Source organism: Equus quagga, chromosome 3, assembly GCF_021613505.1.
Source record: "Equus quagga isolate Etosha38 chromosome 3, UCLA_HA_Equagga_1.0, whole genome shotgun sequence".
NCBI lineage: Eukaryota > Metazoa > Chordata > Mammalia > Perissodactyla > Equidae > Equus > Equus quagga.
Genome location: NC_060269.1, coordinates 49,370,603 through 49,383,481, shown reverse-complemented (window position 1 = coordinate 49,383,481; position 12,879 = coordinate 49,370,603). Strand labels below are relative to the sequence as shown.

At 38.0% G+C, this 12,879-nt stretch overlaps 1 protein-coding gene across 1 annotated transcript; it reads left to right on the top strand.

The window, feature by feature from the left end:
- The first annotated feature begins 5,162 nt into the window (after positions 1-5,162).
- On the top strand, positions 5,163-7,040 carry TKTL2 (transketolase like 2). The gene has a single exon (XM_046657602.1). It carries the CDS (start codon positions 5,163-5,165, stop codon positions 7,038-7,040), a length of 1,878 nt encoding a protein of 625 aa, XP_046513558.1.
- The last annotated feature ends 5,839 nt before the right edge of the window (positions 7,041-12,879 follow it).

Below are 12,879 nucleotides of genomic sequence, written 5' to 3'. Positions count from 1 at the left end.
TTTTTAAATAGTTCTTAACAATTAAGATTTCATTAGGGGCCAGCCCGGTGGCGCAGTGGTTAAGTTTGCACGTTCTGCTTCTTGGCAGCCTGGGATTCCCCGGTTCAGACCCCAGGTGCCACTTGGCATGCCATGCTGTGGTAGGCATCCCACGTATAAAGTAGAGGAAGATGGGCATGGATGTTAGCCCAGGGCCAGGCTTCCTCAGCAAAAAGAGGAGGATTGGCAGTAGTTAGCTCAGGGCTAATCTTCCTCAAAAAAAAAAAAAAGATTTCATTAGACTGTACTTTGGGGGACTTTTTGTTTTTCAGTGAGGAAGATTGGCTCTGAACTAACATCTGTTGCCAATCTTTCTCTATTTTGTATGTGGGATGCTGCCACAGCATGGCTTGATGAGTGGGGTGTAGGTCTGTGCCCAGGATCCAAACCTGCAAATCCCAGGCCATGGAAATGGAGCGCACAAACTTAATCACTATACCACTGGGCTGGCCCTGGACATTTTTTTAAAATGACACCAAAAAGGTTAGCAATAATTAGTGTCATTAGAAATCCCAAGCTCCAGAGAGTCTTCTTGGGTCAGAGTGGTAATGTAAATGTGTGAAAGACGATAGAGAACAGTGCAGTATGGGCTACAGTTATCTGGAGAGTGTACGCCCCATATAAGGTCTTAACATTCAAAATATTTTAAAATACTGTTCTGAGGCTGTGCTAGAGTAAGTGGAATGAGACTTACCCTTTAGCCATAAACAACTAGAAAACCAGACAAGCTATACAAGGCAGCATTTTCGTACATTGGAAAACAAGCAGCACAAGACTATGACCCCTGAAGAAGAAAAACAAATGAAATGAATCATATCATGATCCTGGCTTTCTTCCTGGGGGCTCTTTTCCAGACGCTGCTACAGGGAAGGGTATCTTACACAGAGCAGGGCAGTCTCTTGTTGAGATAACAGAACAGAGACCAGAGCTCAGAAGGACTGAATTGGCTAGAATTTTGGAGGGATAATGCTTACAAGGAGGGAATTGCCTGGAGAAAGACTTCCAGAAGTCTTCAAAGTGGTGCCCTTGCATAATGTAAACCTCTACAAGACCAGGCAATGACAACTTGGCAGCAGTACATCAAACAGTTTCAGAGCTCACATAGGGCTGAGACACAGTTGAGTCTTGGCTAGCCAGAGTCTGGAGGGTCTTTGTTGAACACTCAGGGCATTTAGGGGAGATCACAGAGAGGGGATGTTTGGTATTGGAGCTAAGCTACCCCCAGAGTAAAGCATACATTATATCTGCCTCAACTAAGTGAAAATTCATAAAAGCACAAAGCTGCCTGTTAAAACAAAATCTAACACTCTTTAAAAGAATTTAACAAAAATACAATCCAGCACCTCAAAATAAAGTCCAGCATTTAATAATAAAAAAATTACTAGCTATATCAAAAAACACAACAGTGTAACTCATTACCAGAATAAAAATCAGTCAATAGAAACAGACTAAAAGAGACAGAGATAATGGGCTTAGCAGAGAGGCACTTTATTTTTTTCCCCAACTTTATTGACATGTAATTGACATATAACATTGTGTAAGTTTAAGGTATACAACATAATGATTTGATACATATATATGTTGTGAAATGCTTTCCACAATAAGGTTAGTTAGTATTTCCATCACCTCAAATAGTTACAATTTTGTGTATGTGTAGTGAGAACTTTTAAAAACTACTGTCTTGGATACTTTCAAATATGGAATATTGTATTATTAACTATATAACTGTTGTTATCTAATGCTGCAGATCAGATCCCCAGAACTTATTCATCTGAGGAGCACCTTAGCAGGTGGGCTGAGTTTCCGAAATATGTTAGTGCTCACCCCTCTCCTTCCAGAAATAAGGACTCTATAAACTATGGGGAAAATATGATAGGCAATAATAGCATCTGCTGTAATTTTCAAAGCAGTAATTCAGGAAGGTAGAGCACATTTCACCTGCTGTAATTTTCAAAGCAATAATGCAGGAAGGTAGAGCGCATTTTTTTCCCCAAGAAACTTACTGTCTTAGATAAGAATCTTACCTTCACTTGCTCCATACTCAGCCTACTGAACTAACCAAATTCAAACAATAGAAGAAAAAAGACCAATTTAGCATTTGTGTCTTTCTTTTATATAATTCCGTTTTAGCAAAATTCAACACAGTTCAGATAAGACAAGTTCCAACCTCCCAATATAACTCACCCTTACATAGCAAATTATATATTTTCTCCAATTAGTGTAAATCTCCTGAGTAACCAATATGAGTGTTCTGTTTGCTGTACTGCAGCCCAGTAGAAATTGCACTTAACAATTCCTGCGATTTATGTTTTTCCCTCTGTAGCTATTTGTTTTAGTGATGCTGCTAGGGTTTTCTTTTTTTTTCACTTGAAGTGCACACTACAATAAATACTTTTCCATACTATGAGAAAAAAGTTATAGTGAAAAATTCAAACAAAGGTAAAAGAAAACTTTTATTTATTTACTTTTAACAGGTGTTAAGTCAGGGGTTAAAACTGGCAGCCTGAAGATATGCTTTTTGTTTTTGTTTTTGTTGCGTAAAATGTTCACAAATTTTTCAATTTTTTTTCCTTCAGTTTATTATAAAAATAAATGCTGGACCAAGTTGAATGCCAGGGTTGGTACTACACATTTTTAAATTCTGAATGCTTTTAAGTGAACTTGTGTTCTCCAGTTTGTCATTGGCCCCTCCAACCCTCCTATGTTACATCTGACTGTCAGGTACCTGTGGTACCTCCCTAGTCAAGTAGCAGGCGCTTGAGTTTGTCATTCCCTACTTCATGTGGATAAACAAAATTAATAAATAATTTCTTCCTATTCACAAAAAACTTTTGACTGTCTTCCAAAACGATCTCAAATGAGCAATGGACTTTTCTCCAAGACAATTAAATTTTTGGCAGGTTGGCCTAAAAATTTTTGGCTGGCCTTTTGTCAGTAATAGCCTCTTCTAAATGGGGAAACTAGAATGTGATATCACATCTTTGATTTATTTGACTGAGTTGTGTTTAAAGCCACACTGGGTAATTTTGTGTTATCAAATTATGCATACTTTATACTTATATGGTTATTTTCAATTGAATATTTTAAAATCTATTTTGAAATACTAACATTTTAAGGAAATATTATTAAGCATTTACACATAACTTCAGACTTCCCTTTAAAAAACTCAGAACACTTTAAAATATTTTACAGATAATTTACAAAATATTATTTTTTCATAATATTAAAAAATCCACACCATGTCAGAGAATGACAAAGAGAAATTCATAATCACTATATAGAGTATTAAATCTCTAAGACTACATTCTTTTCTTAACAAAACTGACCTTTGCTAATGTTAAAAACTTTCTATTTAATACTTTTGGAAATAGTTGTGCAATACTTTAAATGAATGGAAGAATTTGGGGACTTGAAAAGAAATGTTAAGTACTTCTTACTTGTCCCATCTTTTTTTCATGTGAACACTGCCTCATAGATCATTTTAAATGATCATCTTTACCAATTGTTTGGATTTATTAGAGCTCTCCTCAGCCAAAATCATAATGAGCTACCTGTGTGTTATATTAACTGCTTTCCTGTCAGTCCCTAGTAAGTGTACTACTAGGATGCTGTGAATATTTCTTTTCTCTAATTCCCATCTTTACTCTCTGCCCTAGTCTAGACCGTTTTTATTTTCCCTTCCTTTATTTGTCTAAAAGGATAAGCAAACATTAATTGGCAAAGGGCAAGGGGAATAATGAATACAAGATGGCTTCTTAAAAACTTTTCCAACTCCAACATTCCTTCAACAAGTCTTAAAATCTTGTTAGTGTCATACCATTATGGTTTAATATGTATCCTTAAAAAATTAAAACGATGGAATTTAGTTTAAATGGCAAATAATATTTAAAATATTTTTCTGAGATGCAATGTAAGAGACATAAAGACAGTAAGAGTAGCGAGACCCCGTGAGTTGTAAACATTGAAATTGGGGAGTTTTTTAAATTACCCAGAAATTCCGTTACCCAGATCCGTCACCCAGAAATTCTGATTTAACTGGTTAGGAGTGCAGCCTGGACATGAGTTGTTTTTTTTTTTTTTAACTCCCCAGATTATTCTAAAGTACCACTCGTCTATCTGCAGATTCTCTCTTCTTAACTTTGACTACACATTAGAATCAACAGATTCATTTAAAAAATATGGCTTCCTAGACACTACTTTCAGAGATTCAAATTCAGTTTGCCTAGAGTGGAACTCACGCATTGTTTTTGTTTTTACAGAATCATGATTTCAATGTAAAGTCAACATTAAGAATTACTGCTCAAGAATCAAGATTTGTAACATCACACCATGGGAGATGACATACTGTCATTCTATTTTTGTTTTCTCGATGACAAGCTGTAATTCTTGCCCACAAGAAGAGCTCAGTGGTACAAATTTAGTTTTACAACTAAAGTAAGTTAATTATGTTTTAAAAATTATTATTTGTAGTAACAGTAATAGTATTTTACTGTATACTGGGAAAATTGCAGTTCTAGATATTCTGCCATGGAGTGGTTTCAGATTTCTTACTGCAAGTTTTGGTCAAATTAGTCTTTGCATTTCTATCTCTACAGCACAGTAAGAATTTTCAGTTGCTCCGAGGAAGGCTCGGCTGCCGTAGCGCTGCCATGTTGGTTAGATTGAAAGTAACTTTGGATCACTTCTATCAATAGAAATGCTGTGAAGAGTAAAAGATGTCTTAGATACAGCATTAATGCATAAAAAAAAGCACGACGTCACAAATAGCTTCCTATAATACATGGATATAAGAATGCACCCTTTTGAATTTACAACATGAAGAGAAGTATAAAGAAATTTAATTATTTTTAATAATGTTGAACATGCAAGTGACAAACTAAATATTAAAAATCCATTCACTTGGGCGAGGAAGGACACAGCCGCACGCGGAGGAAGCCGGCAGGGCGTATCTTTTCCTCCCCGACTCTCGCGATAACCACTGGCGCACGCGCTTGCCACTGTCAGTTGCTGAGCTGATTTCCACCAGGGGGCCAAGCAACGGCGCAGTGGTCACGTGACGGAACCGCCGCCGGCTGCGCAAGCGCAGGCGGTATTGCTCCGCAGAAACCACCAGGACAGCCGCCATGGCAGACAACGCCAAGCCCCGTGCGAATACGTTGCAGGTGCTGCGGGACATGGCCAACCGCCTGCGGATCCATTCCATCAGGGCCACGTGTGCCTCCCGCTCCGGCCACCCCACTTCGTGCTGCAGCACAGCTGAGATCATGTCCGTGCTGTTCTTCCACACGATGCGGTATAAACAGACAGAGCCAGAACACCCTGACAATGACCGATTCATCCTCTCCAAGGGCCATGCTGCTCCCATCCTCTATGCAGCTTGGGCAGAGCTGGGCATCATCAGTGAATCCGACTTGCTGAACTTGAGGAAAATTAACTGTGACTTAGAGGGACATCCCACCCCAAGACTGTCGTTCGTTGATGTGGCAACCGGATCGCTTGGGCAAGGATTGGGTGCCGCCTGCGGAATGGCTTATACTGGCAAGTACTTTGACAAGGCCAGCTACCGAGTGTTCTGCCTTATGGGAGATGGCGAATCCTCGGAAGGTTCAGTCTGGGAGGCTCTGGACTTCGCTTCCCACTACAATTTGGACAATCTCGTGGCAGTCTTTGACGTGAACCGTTTGGGACAAAGTGGTGTCACCCCCCTTGAGCACTGCACAGACGTCTATCAGAATCGCTGTGAAGCCTTTGGGTGGAATACTTACTTAGTGGATGGCCATGATGTGGAGGGGTTGTGCCATGCGTTCTGGCAAGCAACTCAAGTGAAGAACAAGCCCACTGCCATAGTAGCCAAGACCTTCAAGGGCCGGGGTATTCCAGACATTGAGGATGCAGAAAATTGGCATGGAAAGCCAATGCCAAAAGAAAGAGCAGATGCAATCATCAAATTAATTGAGAGTCACATACAGACCAATAGAAATTTCACAGTGAAACTCCCTCTTGAAGACTCACCGCAAGTCAGCATCAGGAATATAAAAATGACCTGTCTGCCTGATTATGAAGTTGGTGACAAGATAGCTACTCAGAAAGCATATGGTTTGGCTCTGGTTAAACTGGGACGTGCAAATGACAGACTTATTGTGCTGGATGGTGACGCAAAGAACTCCACCTTTTCTGAGATATTCAAGAAAGAATACCCTGAGCGTTTCATTGAGTGTGTTATGGCTGAGCAAAACATGGTAAGTGTGGCACTGGGCTGCGCCACACGTGATCGAACTGTTGCTTTTATTAGTACCCTTGCTGCCTGTTTGACCCGAGCATTTGATCAGATCCAGATGGGAGCCATATCTCAAACCAATATCAATCTTATTGGTTCCCACTGCGGGGTATCTATGGGTGAAGAAGGATCTTCCCAGATGGCTCTGGAGGATCTCGCCATGTTCCGAAGCATTCCCAATTGCACCGTTTTCTATCCAAGTGATGCCATCTCGACAGAGCATGCTGTTTATCTGGCTGCCAGTACCAAAGGAATGTGCTTCATTCGGACCAGCCGACAAGAAACTGCGGTTATTTATACCCCACAAGAAAATTTTGTGATTGGACAGGCCAGGGTCATCCGCCACAGTGTCAATGACAAAGTTACAGTTATTGGAGCAGGAGTTACTGTCCATGAAGCCTTAGCAGCTGCTGATGATCTTTCTCAACAAGGCATTTCTATCCGTGTCATTGACCCGTTTACCATTAAACCCCTGGATGCTGCCACCATCATCTCCAGTGCAAAAGCTACAGGTGGTCGGGTTATCACAGTAGAGGATCACTACCGAGAAGGTGGCCTTGGAGAAGCTGTGTGTGCAGCTGTCTCTGGGGAGCCTGACATCCTTGTTCATCAGCTGGCAGTGTCAGGAGTGCCCCAAAGTGGGAAACCTAGTGAATTGCTGGATATGTTTGGAATCAGTGCCAGACACATCATAGCTGCTGTGAAATACACTTTAATGAACTAAAATAACTGATTTCTTTAAAAAGTCAGTCTGTTGGCTTTGGTTTTAAAACTCTGGTGTCTTTATATTACATTTATACTTGTTATTACAAAACTATCGTTTATAGCTGTACTGTTGTGCTTTGTTTTTTTTTAACCCATTTAACACCTTTCTTCATTCCTAATTCAGAAATTCAAGTTAACCACGTTTCTAATAAACCATGACTATATATGTGTACAAATATCATTCTCATTTTTGAATCATTAAAGTAGGTTATAACATTTTAAGTAACAGAATAACAAACAAGCACCGACCCGGTGGTGTAGTGGTTAAGTTTGTGCGCTCTGCTTCAGTTCACAGGTTTGGGTCTCAAGCACGGATCTACACACTGCTCATCAAGCCATGCTGTGGCAGTGTCCCACGTGTAAAATAGAGGAAGATTGGCACAGATGTTAGCTCAGGGACAATCTCTTCAGACACACACACGCACACCATAATAACAAACAAAACAACCACCTAATACAAGGTTTTCTGATAAGACTACAAATAACTGACGAGTTGGAAGTCAATGTAGATGTATCAGTTTCTTAAGTGTGTATAATTTGTTTGTACATAAAGAAAATGTGTATCTAATTGTAGACTTCAATAGTCCAGGTTTTGAAGCAAGTTCCAGCTTTCATATAATGCCATCCTACCTGTGGCTTCTGGGGTAATGTTTGAGTGCGATTGCGTTGGAATTTCCTCTAAAGTCTGCCTACCTCTCTCAGTTACTGTTTAGAAGCTATAGAGCGGCAGTGAAAGCTCTTATGGTGGACCATACCACTTGTGGTGACTGTTCTATAAAGAGATGAAAGCATGACTAGTTATAGTCTGCACACTACACTGTTTTGTGAGGTTTCAGAAATGTTTCCTTCTCTCAGTTACCAAACCAGAGTGCTAACATGATTATATTCATCCACTAAGGATACTCAAGTCAATGTAATAAAGCATTTAAAAACCAGCAGCTTTGTTTAGTTTGTACCGTCTATGTGTGATTTGGTCTGTCCCTGGTAAGGAAGAAACTTCTATCTAAACCAGAAGCAGAAAGAAGCATCTCATCCAACAGCATTCCTGGAAAAAGGTCTGAGCTTGAGATAAATCACCAGGGAAAAATGTGCGGACTGAAAAACCATCTCTTAAGCAGAATCCTTATTTTTACCTGTGATTGTATAAATTATATGGCTGAAATACAAGAAAAAAGTACCAGTCAGGTAAATTCAAGATGGATCCAAGTTTCAAAACGAAATTTAAAATTATTCTATGTCTGATATGTCAGGTAGTTAGTTCCTTATTTTTATTGCCTTCATTAAGTACCCTCATTACGTTCTTTGGAGGCATAACCAATTTGTGTCAGGAATTATTGTTCTAGAAAGTGTGATAGAGACCAAAAAATACTAACCTGTGAATTGGAGAAACTGGGGCCCACTCATTCTTTTCTCTGAGCTGGTTCTGGTTTCCTCTTTTGAAAATGGGGCATAGTAATTGTTGTTTGTTTCATAAGGTTTAAAAATGATTTTTTCAAAATAAAAACAGTTGCGTTAGGATCATTGTAGAAATTTAGAAAAAGCAAATAGGCAAAAAAATCTACCTTATCTCACACACACAAAATATCCATTTAATTGTATTTGCTAGCACAAGACCTATAATGGTAGATCTTCCAAAACAGTCATTCTCATCTAGTAACATCAACCAAATATTACATATATCCATGACTGGGGTAGTATTGAATAATAAATCCCCATCCTCAGATTCTTCAAACCTTAGAGATAACATTGATACCACACACATGGTAAAGTAGATAAAATACTGACACAAAATTGCTTGTTGTAATTTGAATGTGCGTACTGGGCAAGGCTTCAACTCCTATGGCTTGTAGCATGAATGTGGAGTGAAAAATGGTCTGTTTCCAACCAAAGATGCATAAACACATCTTTAATAATGAAGTAGATCAGGGTTTGTTTTATGACTAATGGAATCTCAGAGACCACGAAAAATATTTTTTTAGGAGGATGGGGAAGCCCTTAAGAATCTTTCCTGGAAAGGTTCTATTCCATGAGGCATTGACCAGTGGCCATCAGCTCCAGAAAGAAGAAATAAGAGGTGAGCTTTCTTGTGTCTACAATTCTTCAAGTAAGGTGGAATCAAGTCCCATTTTGTTATATTGAATATTCTCCAGCCTGGAGGTCTTGTGTCTATGGAAATCGTTCTGACTGATACTAAACCTTGACCACTAGAGCTTGTGAAGATTCAGTTTTGACTTTGATAAACAACATGATCACTGGTTTAATTCTGCTCTTTTATTCATTGTTTTGCCTAGAAAAAGGTCTTCTAGATTATCAAGAGAGCCTGATGACATTCCAGGGACAGCTGTGACCACTACAGCTGTCTTGCTTATGGTTGTGCTAGCAAAGGCTAGCAAGTGGTCATCTGAGAGTGATATGCTGTGTCATTTTAATTCCATTGGATATGTTAAAAAGGTAGTACAACAATTTATTTAAAAAGGTAATATTAATAATATGACAGAAATTGCATCCTTAAAATAATGATAAAAATTTAGATGCAACCTTTAATTTTCTGGGAATATGTGAGGAAAAGATTTCAAGACCACTGGTTTGTTTATTGGGGGCCCATTTGTACCAGATAGACAAGACAAACTGCTGGCCTGAGGGATGAATCCAGCCCGCGAAAGTCATCCTATTCCAGCCCGAGGTTGGAATAAATCTAAAACTTATTTTCTTACAAAAACCAATTCAGAAATATTTTAAGATTCCAAACTGACATAATTAAGATAACTCTGTAGGAAATAAGATCACTTTATTAATTTTACTTTAATAAAAATAGCTATGTCTTCTGATTTATCAATGTTAAGTATAAAACAAGCTTATATTTTATTCTATTGAAGTTTGCTTTTTCTAAACTTAAATAGGCTTACTGATCAGATAGGCCAACTTTACTGTTACATAGTGTTTATAATTATAAAAAATTAAAGCTTACTCACCTTAATTGAATCATTGTTCTGATAAGCTTTGTTTGGAAACTAATCATATTTTGTGGTATGTCAGCTTAAAGATAATTTTCAGGATCTCTAGGTAACTTAAAACCTTGGACTAATATTGACAATTCAGAGAATAGATTCTGAGGACAGGTTTCTGAGCAGACATCATTTAGACAACTTTTAGACCATATCTGTGGACTGAATCAGGATGCCCAGAACTCAGTTTTAATTGAGAATAGATGGCCTACTGTGACTGCTACCCCAACATCCAGCAAGACAACAATTAATGACTGAATGAACTGATGAGGGAAAATTTATTGTGGTTATTTGTTTGGAATATTGTTGATTTTGTTTTTATGCTCTATTTTTATAGATATATAGGGAAGCTATTTCTTAGGCTCTCTAACCAACAGTTATTTCATAAATTCTACTTTTGTAGACTAAAGTGAAACATTTCAAAATAATGTGTGATTCTCATGGCCCACTTCTCCCCAGAATTGGAAAACTCTTACTAAATCTCTTTTTGTATCTTTGTTATCTTTGAACCTCTTTCTTACCAAGTCATAATTGGTTATATTATGCAACCAAAGCTTTATTTTGAGTGTCTTATGTGAGAATGGTGGTCATCAAATCAGATGTGATAAGCCATTTCAAAGAACAAATACTAATGCAGTTCTGAGGCCAATGTCTACAAAGTCCTTCTGGGAAAACTGGCTTGATATAGGTGGTAAAGAAGTTAAGGAACCTTAATAAATTTGGAGCCTGTGAGAAAAGAAGAATTCTTCCCAGTTTTTAGATACTATGGTAAGAACTGGAAAAGAGAGTTTTTTTTTTTTAAAGATTTTATTTTTTTCCTTTTTCTCCCCAAAGGCCCCCAGTACATAGTTGCATATTCTTAGTTGTGGGTCCTTCTAGTTGTGGCATGTGGAATGCCACCTCAGCGTGGCCTGACGAGCAGTGCCATGTCCGCACCCAGGATTCGAACTGACGAAACACTGGGCTGCCTGCAGCAGAGCGCGCGAACTTAGCCACTCGGCCATGGGGCCAGCCCCTGGAAAAGAGAGTTTTTTGGACTTGGATTCCTAGCCTCAGGACAGCAAATAATAGAGCCTTCTTAAACACATGCAATCTTTAGAATACTATCTCTCATCCACAGTTTACATACTGCATGTGGTGCTTATCCTCTTCTCTCTTTTCTACTTTCCTCCACACTCACCACAACTGAAATATCTGAAATTATTCAGTAAAAGGATGTCCTCTAGCATGTGTATACTTTATTATATAAGATACCATACCTTCAGTTACTGTGATAAAGGCTTCTTTTGGTTGTTTATGAAAGTAGTTCATTAATTTCCAGTCAAGACATTGACTCTTCAGTCTTTCCTTTGCTGGGCCCAGCAAATATCTGATCTTTTCTACAGTACTGTTTCCAAATACCGTTTCATTACAGGTTGATTGGCAATAGTCTTTCCTGGCCATGGTTTGACAAAGCTTTTCTCTCCATTCTGTTCTCCAGGCAATTTCCCATAATTTTGACAGTATTCCCCCATTTCCAGGCTTACTTGTACCTTATCCCTTTACTTGCACTACTTCTCATGTTCTCTGGGACCTTACTTGGTTACCTATTCTTACTTTTTTTTCTGAAACCTTCAAGAGAGCAGATGCAGCAGCAAAAGGAAGATGAAAGCTGGATTACTACAGGTAAGGGTGGGTAAGTAGTGAGGAAATTAAGCCAGGGATATAAGACAAGCCTTTTGAGAATTTTCACTACTAATAGGGCAGTGCTTGAAAAGGTAACAGGTTTATGGAAATAAGTTTTTAAGATTGGTGGAGACAGAGGTCTGTATTAGGCTTAGAAATCAATGGAGAAAGAATACAATAAAGTTTTAAAGATGATATAAAATTTGAAATTATATCAAGTATCTTTTCCGACTATGGTATGACTGGAAATTAATTACACAAAGAAAATTGGAAAATTTACAAATATGTGGAGATTAAATAACATGCTACTGAATAACAAATGGGTCAAAGAAGAAATCAAAAGAGAAATTAAAAAAATACCTTGAGACAAATCAAAATAGAAATGTAACATACCAAAATTTATGGAATTCAGTAAAATAGTTCTAAGGGGCAAGTTCATGGTGATAAATACCTACATCAAGAAACAAGAAAAGTCTAAAATAACCTAACTTTTTACCTCAAGGGACTAGAAAAAGAAGAAAATCCAAAGCTCAAAGTTAGTAGAAGGAAGGAAATAACAAAGATTAGAGCAGAAAGAAATGAAATAGAGACTACAAAGATAACAGAAAAGATCAGTGAAACTAAGAGCTGGTTCTTTGAAAAGACAAAATTGATAAACCTTTAACTAGACTCACCAAAAAAAAAACCACTCAAATAAATAAAATCAGAAATGAAAGAGAAGATGTTATGACTGATACCACAGGAATACAAAGGATCATAAGACATTACTAGGAAAATTGTATGCTAACAAATTGGACAACCTAGAAGAAATGGGTAAATTTCTAGAAACATGTAACTACCAAGTGTGAATCATGATAAAATAGAAAATCTGAGCAGACCAATTACTAGCAAGGAGATTGTATCAATAATCAAAAATCTCCCAACAAAGAAAAGTCCAGGACCATGCAGCTTCACTGGTGAATTCTATGAAACCTTCAAAAAGAATTAATACCAATCCTCAAACTCTTCCAAAAAAATGGAAAAGGGGGAAACTCTTCCAAACACATTGTATGAGGCCAGCATTACTAGACAAGCATGCCACAAAAAAAGAAAATTACAGACCAATATCTCAGATAAACATAGTGTAAA